This window comes from Anopheles nili, chromosome 3 (assembly GCF_943737925.1).
Source record: "Anopheles nili chromosome 3, idAnoNiliSN_F5_01, whole genome shotgun sequence".
Classification (NCBI taxonomy): domain Eukaryota; kingdom Metazoa; phylum Arthropoda; class Insecta; order Diptera; family Culicidae; genus Anopheles; species Anopheles nili.
Window position 1 is genome coordinate 56,684,380 of NC_071292.1, and position 19,380 is coordinate 56,703,759.

A 19,380-nucleotide genomic window follows, 5' to 3' on the forward strand; every position below is an offset into this window, starting at 1 on the left:
ACATGTTTGCAGGGAGGTGCGTGGTCGGAAGGATCTTTGATATTTGAGTTGGAAGCGTCGAAAACGCGTGAGCCTTTAAAGTGCGCCGTATGAATGTGACACAACGACGAGCCCTGCCCTGCCCGGGAAGGCTGAAAAGCATGAGCGTATTGCGAGCAAACTGATAGCCGTCGGAAGGCGACCTCATCGTCCTGACGTTGGTGGTGTTGCGTAACTTTTCGGCTTCATGAGCTGGCGAACTTTGGCATGACAGCGTGACTAACTTGGGCAGTTTCAACCGCCCTCGCTCGTTTAAAGATAAAGTTAAGGAGCTGTGGGTGCCAACCCGAAATGGAACGGATTCTTTCGAAGCCATCAATTTCGAATAATTCCATCTGCTGCTGGATTTCTCAAGCCGATCGTAGTAGCTCACGAATAGCGTGATGGTCGCGTCCGGCCTACTATGATTGCCTTCGTATGGGCGTTGCTAAGATAATCCATCACAACGCAGATTCGGCAGCACGGCCGGCTGTTTACGAAGTACACCTAATGGCTACTATTTGTTCCGAGATTCGTGTTTTTTTTTCCTTCTCTTCAGCGCCATTTGCTTTTTCAATGCGTCATGTTTACGCGCATTCATGACACGTAACGTCGAGTGGCTCACGGCGTTAGAGCGTACGCGAACAGATAAGTGCGGCTTACATGCTTCGAGGAGCATGTTGAATCAGAATTAATGTATTCAATGCCGGCGCATCGGTTCGGATTGGGGATGCCGTTTTTTCTTTCTCGTGCCCTTCTGACGTGCCCAACAGTCTCTCATATTCCCTTCCCCAATCCTGTCAGTCTGCCACCGAATGGCCTTACGAACAGATTTATGCAAACAAACACGCGTGGCAGACGAACTCAATCAACAGTGCCCGCCTTTTCCAGCCGTTATCAAGCCGTGTGTCAAGGATATGTATTTTGTTTTATTATTCCATTTTTTTCCCTTATTCGCTCCATTTTTTTTCTGGGATCCTTTTTCACTTCGTCCTTCTTCCACGTGCGTTGTCAGATCAAACCCACCCGAGAGCCGCCTCATCGGTCCGCCAATGCCTAGTATCGAAAGGATTCGAATTCCATGTCCCTAACCAGCGCCGTGGTGCGTGTGTATGTCACTAGCGTACAACCTTCCCGTGTCTAAACCGGCATGTGGTGGGGCGAGAGTGCCCGGAAAATAACATTTTCAATCAAAACCCCACCCGCCATTCGTTCACACTCATATATTATTCATACCGAAGTTTGTTTGCGCATGGAGCAACGGGGTCGCGCCCGGGAAACGTCCGGCTAAACGATCCTTGGGACGGGTTCGGGATATTTGCTCCTTGTTGCGCTCCCGTACTGTGACCCCCTCCCCCTGACTCCACTATTGTCAGCAAATTTTCCATTCAATCTTCCGTAATGATAATGCGATAAGTTTTTCGCCACAACCGATAACGGCTAACGGGAGGGCTTTTGTTCTCGCGCGCTACGGGCAAAGTTTTGATTGCGCGTCTTGGCGGAACGAGTGCTCCAACGGAAGCCCGGTGTGTTTATTGATCTACGAGATTACACATTTGCGGTGTTTGGTTTTTCCGGCGTGTGTGTGTGTGTGTGTTTGCTCGGTTGGAAGTTGGAAACCTTTCGTCTGGCTACTGCCGCCGGTTAGTGATCAATACCGGATTAATCGACAACCAGCGCGACAGGATTACGGGGCTCCGAGCGGTTCGATCAAAGTTCATTAAAAGTTCATCGTGCGTGCGTGCGTGTGTGTGTTTGCGGACGGGACGGATTTTCCCTCTGTTTGCCGTGAATGCGCCAGTAATGAAGGCAAATATTAATTATTCCGACCTTCCGTCGGACGCGCACCCACAGGGGTACCACCACAAAAGCCCTCTTCACGCAGGAGAAAGTGACGCGCCACGGTGCTACCGAAGGACATTCAATACGCCGCAAGCCGCTTGTTGCAGAAGTTCACCGATCGGGTTCGTTCCGTTAGGGCGCGAGGTGAAGAAAGTTTGCCGTCCAACTCGACCGGCTTGCGGCACCGGGTTGCGGTGTGTTAATTTAATCTGACACGTTCGCACACCGGTCGCGGTTGATGGTGATGGTTGGGTCGTCAGGGGGGTTGGGGCTGCGGTCAACATGTGCAACTCCCTCCCCATCCATAAAGCATGAGCGAGCGGAACCGCGGAAATGGGGTAATATAAAAAAAAAGAAAGATCCATCGATGCTTCGCATTGGAAATGATTTACCGCAAGCTGGAAAGGACCGTCTGTGGGCCGATGGGTCAATCCAGCGTCGAAAGCTTTTTTTTCCTCGCACCAAACGCACGCAAGACCCCGGTTCGGATGTCGGACGTATTTGATGCGATAAGAAGCTGCTTGATTAACCCGCCCGTTGTGAACGTGCCGGCGCGTTGTTGGTTAGTGATTTGTATCTGGCCTGCGTATCGATGGCACAGTAGTCATCGTACGGTGGCGTACGTGATCAAAAAATTAAAATCCAACCCAGCATTCGCGTGTTCGAGTCGAGTTTCCACCATCCAACCCGTTTTTGACCACCCAAAAATCCCACCGTACCGTCCGCAAAGATGCTGCGGTCTCGCGATGGCGACGTGAAAGATGAAAGTTGTCGCGCATATTAATGATAAATGTCACATGATCCGCGCACCCGACACCTCCCATCCATTCCCAACCGGGGTCTGGCCAAAGGTCTGGCCGGTCTTGGCCAATAAATCTCCCAACACCCAGGGACCGGTCGATCTCGAGGTGCGAGGCGCGTGAATGTGGAGCACCAAGTGATAAGCGAAAACCGGGCACGCGAGCGGAACAAACCGGAGTTGCGAAAGGCGTGCGAAACCGCGCGCTGCGTTGGAGATAGCGAAACGAAATGAAAGCCAACGGGCGGGCAAGATAGAACACGAGAGCAGGCGAAGGAAAAAGAGAGAAAGTGTGCAAAAACTATCGCCTACGTCAGTAACGTTAGTGTGGGGCGCAGTGATGTGACGGTGACAGTGACTGGCCTCACGCGTGGTAGAAACGCACAGAACAAAACGGATTGACGGTGCGTGATTGTGACACGTTGCGTGTATTTGGTGCGCCTCTCGAGTCCAACCCACGACCATTGTGCAGTGTATGCGAGAGAACATTTCATGTTTCCAGTACCGGTTTGGCGGGAAGATTCCCCACCCATCGGGTCGTTATAATACAATTAGCACACAGGTGAGCTTAACCCGTCGAAGCGGAAGGTCACCCAGCGACGGCAAGCGTTTTGCAGTCAACGTCCGAGGCAAAGCGTGCCCTCATCGAACACCCTCTGCTAATGGATGCCGCGCCGAACCAGAGATTCCAGAGTGAATTCAACTCGATTATCGGTTTGCGACACATTTGGCCGAGCGAACGCTTCCATCCACGCAGCGCATCAACGCACCAAACGCTGACGAACGCATCAACGCATCAGCGAATCAGATCCAATCACTTTAAATGACATTAACACGCTGCCGGCAGTTTGGTGAGGGGCCCGCGAACGCATGGGAAGTGACTTACAACTGCAGCTCGGCGCAGCGGGCAAAAGGGTGAGACTCGCTCTCTCAGCCCTCTGGACGTGTGCGTGAGTGGAAACTGGCGTGGAAATGAGCCACGCGAGACAAAGCGCGAACGCGTGAGCACATGGCCGCGTATACCGGTGTGGCGTAAACCAGCAGTCAAGCAGTCTGACAACGGCTCAGTACCGCAGTGACTGTCGTCCGGGCGAAACGAACGTCCGTGAAACGCGGTGTCGCGGTTTACGATCGACGCGAAAACCTCTCGCGCGCGTTTGCTTCCATAACAACCGCGTGCAAAGCAAGGGTGCGCCAATCGCAGTAGGCCGCAGTGTTTTTTTTTCGCGCACAGCTTACCTTGACCGGGAAAAAGTAGCAGCAATGCAAGTCAGTGCAAAAAACAACAACCCAGTGATGTCCTTCCCCGGTGGTAACAATAACGGTGGTGTGGTCTGGGCCACGAGCATGGGGATGCTGTTAAGGACGCTAGTGTTGCTGCATCTCGCAGTCACGTTTGGCCATGCTCAGCTGGCGTCAGGTAACCTAAGCGTATTGCCCTAGTGCACCATCAGCTCGTGACCGGTGGAGCGCGAAAATTGTCAATCATCGCTCATCGACCACCCTCTCTCTGGTTTTCGTGCAGGTGATCGTGTGTACAAACCGGAAATGGACGATCTCTACATTACGGTGAACGCGCGCACCCGAACGCTCGAGCTGGCGTGGCGCAATTTCGACGATCTATCCAATTACATCCTGCTTGCCGAACAGTACCCGGTGGAGGCGTTCGAGCCGCTCTACTACCACTACACGAGCGGGCCCGCCTCATCCACGACGGACGCAACCGATGGGGGTCTCACGTCACCGGAAGTGACCACGGTGGCCGGCGGTGGTACTACCGAAAATAGCGTCTCAACGACGGACGCCGGCGAGTACACGACCGAGGCCGATACGGAGCTTGGTTGGGTGTACGATTTCCGGGATGAGTTTGGCTACCGGAAGAAGGATGTGCTGTTTTCGCTGCAACCGGTCTACACCAACGGGTGGACGAAGACCGGTAAGCATGCGGGTGTGGGGTGGTTGCTTAATGTTCCTTCGTCTGTGTGTGTGTGTGTGCGCGCGTCAGTGTGAGACCATGATTATGTGCGGCTTGTTTAGAGCAACAACACTGAAGGGAACCCTTCTAAAACTCCCCCATTGGGTTGGGAACTGGCACTCATATCGCTTCCTACGCGGTTTGGTTTAATCCATTCTCGCTCGCCATTAGAACGCGTGATAAGCTCCGAGCTGTGGGCAACGACCCGTGGGCATCGCAGGGCTCCGGAGTCGTCGACGAGTGACACGTGCCCCCGGGAGAACGTCCAGCATGTGACGGTTTATCTTGCCATTGTGAACACTGCAGCCCGGCGTGGTTTGGATCATTGTTGGCATTATTATGATGGTTTTCATGCCGCTGTGGTTTATTCCATACCATCGCGTTCGCGCTGTCCCACCCCGTTGTGTAAGTACTCGACGAGAGTGGATAAACACCGCAAATCACTTGCAGACCCGATGCTGGAGCGTGATACCAGCGTGAATGGAACAGCGGTTAAAGGACACCCATCGGATGAGCGTTAGGAAAGGAACCCACAGCCCACACAAGCACACAATTTGTGCCAGGAAAGCCACCGGTCTAATCTCCATTGGTGAATTGGATTAATCGAATTCACTCCCGTCTGGCCAATGATTGCCAATCTACGAAAGCGGGGCCAACAGCTACACACAAAAAAATGCTCCCCAAGTACGTACACCGGTGTGTCCCGTTGTTCGGCGGGAAATTTAGATTATCGGCATTATCCTGATTCGGTCACATTGAACACACCGCCATGAAAGGGGGAAAACTTGACCCACCATTTGCATGCTTCGTCCCGGGTGTCCACAGCGAGATGGGATTGCAAAAGCGAACCATCGGAACGATCGTCACGTGCCGAAACGAGGCAACAGTTGGGTACGATGGCAATTTAAGGAGCACGATTGCAAATGGTCATTAGACGAGCGGCTCGTTGCGACTTGCTCGCAGCGTACCGTAGGGCATACCTAACGCTCGAGTCCTTGCCGGTTGTCCTTGCGCGTTCGATTGGGATGCGATGCCAACCGATAACGCGCGCAAGCCCTCTCTCGATATAGGCATCGCGTCGCACTTCCGGTACGTACACCGGTCGGTCCCTGTGGTGGTTCCGGTTATCTCTCCTCGACAAGCCAGTACGACCATTTTCTTCGAACGTTTCAAAGCCCGGTGCTGGGGGACTGGTTCGAAGGACAGCCCTTTGTTGCTTGCGCCCGTTTTGCAACGTAAGGCACCTGCCTGCCATCAGAAAGGATGGGTAATGTGGTCTCATTTGTGTAAATTGCGTACTTTACGGCTAGGATTATGGCGCGGCAGTATCGGGAGCGATTTTTCCGCAGACGTTTTCAACTTAAGAAAAAAACCCCCCGTTGGCCGTTATCGTAAAGGTCGCGTTTATGTTGACTGCTGAATGGTTGTTTTTATAAATTCATCAAACATACGCCACCTGCGCGACACTGCCGCAATGCAAATGACCGGTGTGTTGGTTTTCTTTAGCGGTCAAAGTACACACATTTTGTGGCCCAACACGGCAACAGTGAATGTGTTGTTGCGCTTGAGTGACTGCTAACACCGGGTGAATCATTTTGCCGTGCCGCACTAGACCGGTTAGTGGACTTCCCGGAGCGCTTGCCTAACGAAATAATAACACGTTCAGAACGAACCGACCGCCGATGTTACGCGTCTCGGTCTCCGTGACGCATACCTGCGCCATCTCCGGCGACCGAGGGGAAGAAATGTTAATGAGACGGCAATTAGACAGCAATCAAAACCCCGCTGCAAGTACGGCTGATCGTTCGCTCTACAACTCGACAGGGAATTCTCACGATGCAAGATCACATGCGACTGTAGTGCTTCGTAGTGATCGTGTCCATAAATAACCTAACCCTTATGCCGCGATCACTTGATCGCTCTCTCTCTCTCTCTCTCTCTCTCACTCTCCACCGTAGGTATCAAATTCAATTACGATCTCATGAACACGGTCACCACCAATACGAGCTGCTACGGGTACTACGCGTACTTTGTCACGCCGAATGGGACCGTTTTGTCCGCACATTGCCTGAAGCTGTACCCAACGTGGATGGAGGATCTGCGGCCACACCTGAGTGGGTTCCGAATGCGCGAGCTCTTCATACCTGGCACACACGATTCGGCTTCATATAAGCGTGATTTCGACCCACACTCCCAGGAGACGATCATCAGCAAATACGCGCTCACGCAGGACGACGACATCCGGTCGCAGCTTCTACAGGGCGTCCGGTACATCGATCTGCGCGTGGGTTACTACAAAAACAGTGGCCAACAGTTTTGGGCGAATCACGGCATCTCACGGATGCACCCACTCGCCGACATTCTCGCGCAAATCAAGCGATACGCGCTCGAAACCCGCGAGATCATCCTTGTGGACGTGCAGGAGTTCCCGGTGGGCTTCGGCAAGGAGTACGACATCCACACGAAGCTTATCCACTTCCTGCAGGATGCGCTGCGTGACGTCATGGCAAACCCAAGCATCGGCTGGGATGGAACGCTCGGGGATGTGTGGGCCGGTGGCAAAACGGTGCTGCTCTGTTACGATCACGAATTCGCGTTCCGATCGTATTCCCACGTGGTGTGGCGATCCGTCCAACAGCGCTGGGGCAACGTGCAGAAGGTGAACGATCTCAAGGACTACCTGTTCAAGGTGCACAACCCGAGGGGCTTGTAAGTGTGCCATCGGTCGCAAGGACCCCAGCTCCAAGGATCTACCCCAACTAAACCGTCGACATTTTTTTTGTGTGTTTTTTTGCGTATGGTTTTAGCCGAGAATTCTCGTACCGACCGGTGGCGGACATGGCCGAACTGACGCCCGATCCCTGGGGTGTCATCACGGACCGGTACGGTGGGCTGCGCAAGATGGCCGACTCGGTGAACCGGTTCGTGACCAAGTGGTACTTCGAGGAACTCGGCCCATCCGCCAACGTGGTCGCGGTCGATTTCGTCCGCGGCACCAGCATCGTCGAGGCGGCCATCTACTGGAACCTGAAGCGCGTACCAAATCGTTCAATAAAGCTCGCCTTCTGATTCTGGAACGGGGAGTGTGGGTGGCCAAAACCAACGCTAATTAGTGCACTAATTGCCCACTGGGGTCTGTAGTCTCAAAATAGAAAATCCGCCGCGGAAATCGATCGAACTGTGCAAAAACGTTGGCCAATGATGCTGGGGAGCAATTTCCCATCGGACGACACAAAAATCAACCCTCACTCGTTCACTTTTCTGGTGGACCTCCCGCCTCCCGTCGATGGGTTATCAATTTGGGGTGGTGCTGGGTGGGGTGAGTTTTATTTCATTTCATGAACAAGCTAAACGAACGCCAACCCATTGCTCCCCCGGGAAAGGGTGATTCCTTGGCTCGCGCGCCCGCCATTTACGGGTTGGCAATTATCCACCGGATGCTGTCCGGGATTAATGGATCCGAATTAATGGGCTTATCGAAACCGGTAATGTACATTTGAGTGAATAGTCCACCAGAGCCAATCCCCACCGGAGCTGAATGCTTGTACCATAACCAGCGTGGCCCTGGGTTTGTTGCTGCTAGTTCTGGGGCTTTCAATTTTTTGGCACCCCATCCATTGGGGGTGAGGTGAGCCACAGTCTGAAATTGAGTCGATGTTTTACGACCCCAAAACCCACAGCAAGTTCAGTCGGCACGAGCATTTTCGCTCGTTAATATTTAACGATGATAACGATGCAGCATTTCTTCGCGGTGCGCGTCACTCGCCATCGAAAAAGGCTTCTCGCGCGGCCAGCAGCCATTTCCACGTACCACGGGCCATCCTTGAGCAAATCGTCGGGTGAACCCCTTCTCGCCTATTTTATTTCGGTTTTATTTCCCGCCCCAACAAAGACGCACCCCATCAAATGGGGGTTGTGAACCCTCCCGCAGGAGCATGAAAAGAAATCAATTTCCTTCGGTGCTGAGTACCTGGTCTTTATTTATTTAGCTTCGTTTTTTTTTGGGCGTTTTCTTTTGCCTGGTTGCCCCGTAAAGCATGAAACGGTTAAATTTAGCACCCAGTCGCCCATCCCCGTGCCAAATAGCGTTCCTTCATCTCCGAGGTCGGTCACCGACATTTCAGCTTCATCGGGTGGGTTTGCGCTTTCTTGATTGACCCGGTTCGCGGGTGCGATTCACGGGAAGGAAAAAGGGTTTTTTTTCGGCCAGGTGTTCGCCCACCCACTCACGGTTTTGTGGAGGGCCGCCATTTTATCACGGCCGCCATTAAAAGGATACGCCAGCAAGCTGAACTGAAGCTGGAAGGGCCCATAATTTATCCTTCGCAGTAGGCCACCGTGCTTTTTTCTTAATTCTCTCTCTCGCTCTCTCTTTCTTGCTCTCTGTCTCACTCTCTCTCTCTCACTTGATAACCGAAGGCACAGCATAAAGCGGAAATATAGAAACGTTGCGAAATTACCACACGTCAATGTTTGCCCGGCGCTTTCTTTCCACGCCACGGGAAAAGGTGTCCCGGGCGCCCTTCGGTTCGTTAATGTGCCCTTTTTGCTCCTCATAAATGGAGCAGAATTCGATTTTCAATCCGTTTTTGTGCCCACATGGAGTGATGATTGGCAGGTAAGGCATCACCGCCGACCCTTTTACTCTCCTGGAAACGTTCGTTTGCGCCAAGAAAACTTGAAAACACACACACACACAGAGGCCAAAATCGACCGATGTGTGGGGCTCGAGAAGTATTTTGATAGCGCACGCCGAGAGCAAGAAAAAAGCCCGCCAGGATGTAAAACATTTATTCGCGCTTTATGCGGTGGCATGAAAGAACCGTTTGGGCATGCTGCCAAACGATCGATCCATTTGGCGATCGATACACGAGACCCACGCAACGAGAATGAACTCTCTTTCCGATGGGGATTCCGGTGGGTTTCATTGGAATGCTTTTGAATGCAGCGTCTTGCAAAAGGCAGTCAGGATGGTCGTGAATCACCGTGGAATCGTTGTCCATTATTCTTCACCACCAATGGAATGTCATTGGATTAGACTCAGAAATTGCATCCACCAACGTCGGTACGAATTGATATGCTCTGCTGAGTTAAGGGCAGTTAGCTAAGGCAAAATGAAAAGCTTCAAGTTGAGAAAGGTTTCGTTGGGCTGCCATTGAAAAGCGCGCCCGGGAAACCATGTAAAGCCAGTGGTGGAAATCGCCGTATTCGTTCGTGCTCTCCGTACGCGCGTGTAATGCAACTAGCAACTTACGAAAGTGCAAATAATAAATTCCAACCACCCCACCCAAAGCCACGCCGCTCGGAACGCTAATGGTATGCATTTATCTTGAACCGCGAGGAAATGATTTGAAAGCTTTACCGACGAACGCGGACACGGTTGCGCGTGTGGTGTGGTAGCGTACTGGTGCTCACGTGAAGGACGAATGCACGCCACCGAAGCCCGTGGGCGTCTTGCATCGACCAAGCCAGGATCGTCCGCGATGGGTCGCGCTTTGAAACGGTACTCGGTGCACGTACCGGAATGCAACCCGTGCCCCATGAGCGGGAAAGTACAAGAAGAACGCGATGCGTGCACCAATGCCATGCGATGCACATTTTCCGGGCAAAAAGGATTTGTGCACCCGCAGGCGAAACGAAAATAGCTGACAGAAAGGCCGGTCGCACGTACGTACGTGCTATGACCACCCACCGAAATAGGCCATTTGAATGCACCGATTTCACGGTGAATACGCACGCACCGGATCGTGCCGGTGCATGGATTTGGGGCAAATATTTGCCCCTTTAGTGACCATCGGCCGGAAATTCCGGCGTGCGCAAGCATCGAATTGGGGGTTCCGTGCCGTCCAGTTCCGTGGCGTGGCAATTTTCGCCCGCGTCTCAAGCAAATTTCGTCCCGAACCGGAGGGAAAATTTTGTAGCTCGTCGAGTCCTTGAACTTCGTCGAGTCACGAAAAAGGAACAGCACCCACCCGGGCATGGAGGTGCACGTATTTTTACGAGTTCCATAAACCAACCACGAACGCTTGTTATTAAGCAATTTTGGATCCCATTCGCTGCTATCAGCCAATTAAAATCTATGCCAAAAAGCACCGTCGCGCCCGTGTGCCGTAAAGCAAGGCGGCCTGTTTGGGCGCATTTTGTGCTGATCGTTATTAAAAACACGAAAACGCACCCGATACCGATTAAACCATGATGTATGGTGATCGCAAAGCAGGATTTGCTGAATTTTATCGCCATTTAATGTACCCACGTCACGTGCCGGCATTCGGGACAGGTGCCCTCCGGGTGCCCTTTTGTGCCACACGGGCAAACCGCCAAAAAAAACGACCGACATTAATATTCATATCTAAAAGGAGGCCCAAAGGTGGTGGTGGGTTTTGGAAAAGCGCGCGCGTACCGGTTCGCCGAATTAATCCACGCATTTGCGGTAATCTTTGGTATCAAAAAAAAAAAGAAAGCAAACCCGCTCCCGTTCATTACCACATTTCATAGCTTATTAATCAAGCTTAGCGGATCAAGCGTGTAGGGCTTGTGTGTTGTGTGGCTCCGGTTGCTCCTGGTTTGCCCGGCGGCAGGACATTCAACTCACGCCAAAAACACCCTCGTGGTGTGCGTGATTTGCTGGTGCTGACCGAAGATAAACATGCGTCCTAAAACAACGCGGAAAGGAATTGCTCACTTGAACAAACATGGCAGCCAAAAACAAAACAAAAAAAAAACAACCTCAACCGAGGACATTTAAAATCACAAACCGTCGTGCGCTGGGGGGGGGGAGGACCTTTAGGGCAGGACACAATCGTTGTTGCGTCGGTTTGAGAGCCGTGTTTAAGCGGTTTCGGTAAACAATCTGGCTGGTGGTCACATCACGCATCCTTCCGGCCCCCTTCGAGAGGTCCTGTGTCCGGCCCTCAGGCTGATTGTTTAGGCCGTGTTTTGGGGCCTGAGTTTTTCCGAAAGCACGTGCCTCGAATACACCATTTTCCGGTGCCACAGTCACAATCGTTCACCACGTTGTTGTGTGGGTGGTACGGAACGACAAGCGAGAGCGTAAGCATTAGAATAAAAAAAAGGCGAAAGAACAAATCAAACGACAATTGCGACCCACCAGAAGGTACACAAATCATGACCGATGATATAGTGCCGTATCGTGGCGTGCGACGCAGCATTCTGTGCTGCAGATCCAGTACGATCGGTGCTGGAAAATCCGGTCCCCGAAAGAGAGCATGGGAAAAAACGAGATAGAACGAACCCGCCCGATAATTAATCATCGTTTAATCTGCCACTGAAGCCCTTCCGGAACGTTCCGACAGTCGAACGGTCCGACATTTCTACTAGGCTTGTTTCGTAAATACCTCACTGAAAGCGGCATTCGTCCTTAGACCGCATCAAACTCCCCCCGTACCAGGCAGGAACAATAATGACGGCGTATTCACATGAATCCGCTTCACCCGGCTTCACTCGGTGGTGCTCGTGTTCATAAAACAGAAACATATTCTAGTCGTTCCTCGGAAAAGGGCCACAGTGTCCCCGAGCCAGCCCCCAAAACCGGGAGGGTCCGTTTGGCCCATCCCATTCTCGGTTCACGCTCCGGTGTCTCGTTTCATAATTATCCGGGATGGTTGCATTTATAACGACCGCGCGACCACACGGACCAACGCTGGAGTGCTGTCATCCATCACCATCACGCGGCCCTGGAGATCGGCACGGTGTGAGTGTGTGGTTGTGATTGTGAGCGGGCTTTATCGCAGTCCGTAAGTGCATTGAATGACGTGACCATAGGCCCCCATGCTAGGCCACCCATCGGACGCCACCGGGGATGACCGATAAAAAGCGGACCAGTGTCTGGCCTTAATTGTCGCGTCCTGGCATTCTCGTTCAGTGCCGAGGACTCGACGCCGAGCGCTAGGACTGCGTTGAATTAAATCCTAATTCGAGCCGTGTATCAATTAGCGTTATCACTTATTCAACTCGACGTCCGTTTGCCCCCTTCCCGGGGTGTGCCACGTCGAATTGTAGGGTTTTATTCGTTCCTCGTTTGCCCGCCTGGTGGGTGAAATGTAACGAGAACGAGCCCGTCGCTGGGGAACGCCAACAATGCGAGCACAAAACGAGTGTCTAGTGTGTCCATAAATAAGACTAACGAACGAGTCCGGGCTTGGTTGGGGTTTGGTCGAGTCCTGTGTCTGCTCGGTTCGTTATCCTGTTTCGTGTGTACGGTGTGGGTTTCGTGGCCACGTGGCTAGGTTTCAGGCCTGTGATTCTGCCACCGAGTGAGCGGGATGATCCTGGCATCGACATGGTCCATTAGCATTGACGGCATCTGGTGGGTTGATTGATTTGAGTATTTCACTCACGAGGGATCTCTGTCGCTTCTTGCAGCTGTTTTGAAGCTCAAAATTCCCAAAACCAGGCCAATGTGCAGTGTTGCTTGCAGTAGAAGGAGCACAAGTTTAATGTTTTAAAGCCTTCCCATTCACGCTCCTTCTCAGTGCAATATCCTTCTTATCGCACGCAGCACACGAAAAGCTGATTTTCGACGCCATTTTACCACCGTTAGCTTATCGCGCAAAGGTGGCACACGCTGATTAAGCGAAGATCTCACGAATCATCAACAGATGACTTCCGTGTGCTGCGAGGAGTTCCGGGATAGAGGAAGGCATAGAAAAAAAAGAACCGGTGTTGCTTCTGCGTAGTACCTGAGAAGCCACCCCAAAACCCAACCTCTTGTACCGAACGGGGTGGGCACAAATAACATGCAAAACACGGATCAGATAAGCCGCACCAGACCGGGCGTGTTTGCGTGCCAGAAGGGAAAACCACCGAGTTTCCACTCACTCCCATAGTGGCGCGTGTTTTCCACGATTTAATGATTATCTGCCCGGTGGGTTGCTTTTGTAAATTAAATTCAAGCCTTTCGCCTGCAAAAGCACACAATAGCAAAGGAGGGCTTCTTAGCCGGGAGAGGAAGCCGCTGGATGAGCCCCAAAACGTATTTATTCACCGCACAAGGTGTGGGGAATGACAACCAATCCGGAAGGAAAGCCCCGGACCCACAACAAGTGCCGGTCGTTGTAACCGATTCGATAGCGGAAGTTGTCGCATGGATTTGATGAGATTGGTACAACACGAGTGACGGACAGAAAACAGGACCTTTCGCGTTCCACGAGCCGGGAAAATCCTATCCGAGAAAAGACAAGGCCTTCGGCGAAGCGCAAGTTGCCAGCCAACGCTCACTTCCCGGAAGCGAGCTATACAACGCTCCGGTTTCAGTTCGGGGAAGCTCATCAATGCCGGGAACGCGATAAAGGCGAACTGAAAGGCGAAGATCACTCTTGCCAACGCCGAGCTGATGGCCAGTGGAATGCGGCTCAATTTATCTTCACCGTTCTCTCTCTCTCTCTCTCTCGCTTTCTGACCGGATGAAACAAGCGAGAAAATGAGTCCACGCGAACCCGGAATGTGCTGTCCGGGCTCCTTCGCCCCCGCAGTACAACATTATTATGCTCGCTGATGGGAAATGATGGATTTACTTTCGTCGTAGGCTTGACCGTGCCTCCCACCCAGACCCGGTGTGGATGGTCGCCATAGGACGTAGGCTGCAGGACGAAGGCTCTAATCAAAAATCAACAAAGCTTTTGTTCATTTATGATGGAGTTTGCTACATAGTTGCCTTGTTTGTCGGTGCTTTCTACATTATTATTATTGTTATTATTACTATTATTTTCTTTATACTCGCCGCCCCCTCTTGTGGGTCGTTCTGCCGGGCGACTTTTGCGAGCCTTTTTTCGGGGGGCCTGCCTGGGCGACTGCCTGGGCTATCCGCTGCTCGGTGATGCCGTGTGCCACCCAACGACCACCGGAAGAAAGGAGTGCGAAAGTCCACCACCCCCAGGCAACTTTCCGCGAAGAATGGTGCTCGGTGGTTTTTCGCGAAGTTGCGCGTCCCTCGTTAGTTGTTAAACACGGCCGGTTTATTTTTTTTTTTTGGTTTTTTGCTTTTGTCGGCAGTTTCCTTTTGTCTTGACATGACTCCAACCACGGCGCTTCTTACGGATGACAGTTTATTCCTTTATGGCTCCGGTTTTGCGCACGTCCGGAACGCAAACCGGGCAGAGATTGTTGCCGACACGTTCACGGTTGCTTTGTTGCCGTTGTTTTGCGTCGCGTTTTTATGAGCACTGCTTTTCATCAGCTCGCGCGGAGAGGCTCCTTTTTTAAGGTGCTGGTTTTTTTTCTGGGTGCTGAAAAATCCCCCAAAAATCCCATCCCCGGTAGCGACTGCCTTCTCGGGAAGATGATTCCGGGTGGCCATCAAAGCACCATAAATCGTGTTGTGCGCTCGTGTTGGGGGAGGGGTTTGCCGAGTAGAAAGTGCTTGTTCGCATCTTCCTACAACACACATAAACACACATACTAAAGGACGAAGTTTGAGCTGTCTGCCGGCGCACATCACCATTAGCATGGGCACGGGAAATGGAACGCCCCGGTCTTGCTTGGGCCGCGGAATACATTAAAGCAATACATGTTCGCCAAACGGCGCACCATGTTACCTCGCGCAAACATTTGCTGGCAAAAAAGTTCTACACGCACCGTTCGGTCGGAAGCGGAAGCGGTCTGCCATTGCAATGCGAATGTAATTATGGATCGGTAGAGCCAGATTCGGGTAGAGTGCGTAAGATTAAAGACGCGACGAGTGGCACTCGCTGTCGATGAGGCTTATGAGGCGATGGTGGGTGGATGGGTGGATTTCCATTTCGCAACGTTAGGATTGCCATTTCGGAGATGATGCATGAGCCTAAGGATGCTTTTATGGGCGCGAATGGGAGCGCCTTTACAGCTTAAAGCGATCGCCTTCACAAACAAGCGTAAGCAGACGAGCGATTTCGAGGTGGCTTGAATTAATCCGCAATAATTTATACCCACACGTACGCACGCGCGATTGCTGCAGTGCTGTTGTGATCGGGCACTAAATCCCTCATTAAATTCATCACTGAAACGGCGCGAAAGCGAAACATCCCGAACAAAGGATTGCGAATCGTCCTGGGAGCGGCTTTCCGTACGGCAGCGCATGGAACAAAACGCTCTTTGTAACCTGCCGACAATTTCGTTTTCTAAGCTGATTAGGGGCGCTATTCATTTGAGGGCGCAATTCAATTTTCAACTGTACCTGCACCGCTGCCGGGGCTGATGGAAATGGGGAATAATTTGGCGAAAAAGGTGCTCCATTTTCCGAGCGCACTCGATGTGCCGGGGGCACGAGTAAAAACCGACCGGCATTTTGGCCTCAAGCAGGCCAACGAGCACGAATAGATCGGGTAGAATTTAATTACGAAAAATATTGCCACGCACATAAATAGCGCTCCGGGGAGGAAATTTTATACTTTATGCTTCATGCTTCATTTTCTTCTACGGGCCGGATAATTTGACTCTTTGCATATCATCGTGCAACAACAACAAAAAAAAATGCGTTCGACATTGTAGGCGCCTCTCGACTGCTGGGCGTACCCTCATTACTCCATATCTCATACGTCATGCGGCGACGGTTATCCTTTCGAACGGTACGAACCGTACAGGATCTCATTTATCTTTTTTTGTGTTGGGTAGTGCAAAAATTTGTCTGCCACAAAAAAAAGGCTAAAACAAAAAGAAGAAACCCAAAATAAAGCTCACTGCATCTCGCGTTGCTCACCTGATGCTTTTGCCGCAGCACGATGCCTTTGACCACTCTGCGGCTTCGATGGAGCGAAAGATAGGAAGAGTCTGGGCCGAGTGTTTTTAATCCAATTAAAGCAACAGCGAACAAAAAAAAGCGCCCAGAATGGATAATAATGCAGGATAAAACTCGGCGGTGTCCTTCCGGTTGGAAAGCTCCGCTACCTTCGGGGCACGGATCCGACGGTAATGCTTTTGTTTTCCTGGCCGGTATTTCACGATTCACGAGGTTTTGGGGTTTGCGTGTGATAAATGAATTATTTCCCTTCGCTCGCGTTCACCGCCCCGGAGGGCAGCGGGTGGGAGAATTTTTTTATTTCTTTTTTCTTTTTGTTTTCACCTTCTCGCTCGGGTTTCCTGTTGCTTCTGGGGTAAAGCTGAAACCACGCTTTCACGCTTCCTTTGGTGCCGTTCGGTCGAACCACAATTCCACAAACTGCACGTGGTGATCGAGATTCAAACGGTGCCCTTATTGCTTTGCTTGCACACTTCTCAAACCACTAATGGATCACTGAAACGGTGCGTCCTTCGAACGGACGCTAGCTGGAAATTAAGCGCACACATGCACCCATAGACTAAAGCTTTTAAACACATAAATTAGACTTGCAAATGCACATAAACACTCCCACACACACACACACACCCATTCACGAGTGCACATTTGAGCGCAAATCCGTTTGTTTTCCTCAACCGAATCGAACGAAATCCCATCGTGAAGGAAAACATCCACACCACGTGGAACGGGCGCTAAACTAGCTCTCGTATTTTTATGGGATAACGTTTTCTTTTTATTTCCGCCACCAGAACCCTTCATTCCGGGTATTTCGGGGAAGCGAGGATAACGAATATCTCCCGAAACCACGGCTAAAGGGTGCCACGAGGAGAAAGCTTTAAATTTTACCCCGTTCGATTCTCGTCGCCTACTACACACGATTCCACGCTTCGCCCGTCAGCTTTGACAGGACGAACTCGGTCTTAGTATGCCATGGCCGGGAATCGAATGGGAAAAATCTTTCACCAGCGCGAGCGCTTTATCGTCGCGTTTTGCTGCCGTTATCGTCGATCACCGGCAGGGAGGTGGCGTTTTTTCTCTTTTTATTCTTTTTTATTTTTCGCGTGAGTTGGGCTGCGTTTAAGGATACGAGGAACGAAACCGCCGAGAGACGGTGCAGCGGTCGCCGGTACGGAACCGGGAAAATTGCACTCTCCGGCTATGAGAAAATGCCATTCGTTCGGGTGAATTTTTTAATTATCAAACTCACTGACACAGCACAAAAACTTTTGCTTCCGGCTCGTCCCCGCTCGTTGCCATGCTTTAGCCCCACTTTTGCGCGCGGTTCCACGAGTCACCAGCTGGAATAACTATCACGTATTTTATTTTAGAACCACCACCACCATCACCATCAGCCCTACCACAGGGCCACTTCACGTTCCTCGGCCGGTTGATTACGAGACCGATAGGATTTCTGCTGACCGTAAAACCGGATCTTCATCCCCGCGCACGGGTGCGCTCGCATGGTGGCTCGGAATGTGGAATGCCTTTTCACATTTCCCGTCCGGCAGCTCAGCTTCCGGTGTTCCGGCGCACAAATGAACCCAATATCGTTTGCTCTCCCCCTCGGCAACCCGTCTATTTTGTGTGTATGGGTGTGTATGTGTGTCTTAAACCCTTTGTTTTAATTTTACTCAATTTTCCGTTGGTGCGTCCGGGATGGGTTCGTCCTCGCGCGTCCTTTATTCTTCCGACCGCGTGAAGCTCATCGTATCCCTTCGTTAACGTCACCCGAAACTCTTGTCTCCATAGCTACTTTGTTCTACAACACTCGCCCCACTTGGCCATTATGCACATTGCACATTAAGCGCGGGTCTAGCAGGACTAGCTCTCAACCCCAAAAGGGCCGTCTTTGCAAAAAAAAGGACCAGCGGTGGATTCGCTATCACCGGGCCCCCCAAACCGGTTATCATCACTCACGTCTCTCGGCTTTGTGTGGCGACGTCACCACACACCGTCATTGTTTACGCCATCTATGGCACGACCGTCGATGGGGTTGCGTCAAGGATGCTCCATCGGTCCATTGTTAGCCCCGCCAAGCCCAGCACGCAAGTGGAAAGGCTGCTGCATGTTGAAGTTTGTTTTGTTTGCAACCACGCGGGGTTGTTGGAGTACAAAAAAAAGCAGGATCGCTCGCTGCTCCTTGCCAGGGAAAATGATCTCTTGAAAGAAAAAAAAAACACCACCCACCTAACGAGCGGCACCCCGCACGAACAAAAGAAGCGTGCGGGAAAGCGAGAAGAGAGCAAAAGGATAAAGAAGAAAAAGAAGAAGAGGAAAAAAACAAACAAACACACCCACGCGCTAGCGAAACTCGTTACACACTCAACACAAACAAATCACACGTTCTTCCACTTTAAACGCCCCTCGGAGAGGTGTTTTCACCTTCACCCAAACTCCATCTCGCCTAATCCAAAACCCACCCCCCCCCCCCCTTACGGGTGGCACACAACGCGCGAAATCCACGCTCACGAAATCACGGGCAACTCCCAAAGCGACAGGGGCCGGGTTCCACGGAAGGATCGACTGGCGCGCGGGACGTGTGTCTACGCAATTTATTTATACTCTTTTTTTTCCGCTTCTTTAAAACTTCCTTCCTCACAAACGAGAACACACACACACGAACCTACTCACATACACGCACACACACAGGCGCACTCACAGACCTGTGATACGCACGACCGCGAGCCGGAAATGGCGAAGACGACGCACAGGACACTGAAACTGCCGGGGGTTTTGAGCACTGGCGTGGCCAACGGTAGGCAGAGATCTGACGAGTGCGACCTGCTCCTGCCACGGTGGTCCCGAACCGAACCGAAACACACCGTTCTAGCGTACTCGCTCTTCGCTCGCCGGCTCTAGAACGATCCGCGGAGTCTGCGCCCTAGTGGCGCCCTTTGCAGTAGACCCCCTTTTTGGCGTACGTTTCCCAAAAACAGCAAAAAAAAAACACCCGGCACTCACCGCTCACTGGAAAGC

General features: G+C 51.8%; 1 protein-coding gene and 1 long non-coding RNA gene across 2 annotated transcripts in view; one reads left to right on the forward strand and one right to left on the reverse strand.

The window, feature by feature from the left end:
• Window positions 1-19,154, reverse strand: part of LOC128727259 (uncharacterized) — a 33,026-nt gene extending 13,872 nt beyond the window's left edge. Inside the window, exons 1-2 of the long non-coding RNA XR_008410839.1 lie at window positions 19,068-19,154; window positions 16,327-16,930 (exon numbers count right to left, since the gene is read on the reverse strand). This is a non-coding gene — a long non-coding RNA (uncharacterized LOC128727259). The remainder of the gene's footprint in view (window positions 1-16,326; window positions 16,931-19,067) is intronic.
• Window positions 3,998-7,703, forward strand: LOC128727258 (PI-PLC X domain-containing protein 1). Its single transcript, XM_053821152.1, has 4 exons — window positions 3,998-4,079; window positions 4,185-4,595; window positions 6,593-7,343; window positions 7,442-7,703. The coding sequence occupies exons 1-4, from the start codon at window positions 4,007-4,009 to the stop codon at window positions 7,701-7,703; spliced, it is 1,497 nt and encodes a 498-aa protein (XP_053677127.1). The 5' UTR covers window positions 3,998-4,006.
• Window positions 19,155-19,380: the final 226 nt, after the last annotated feature.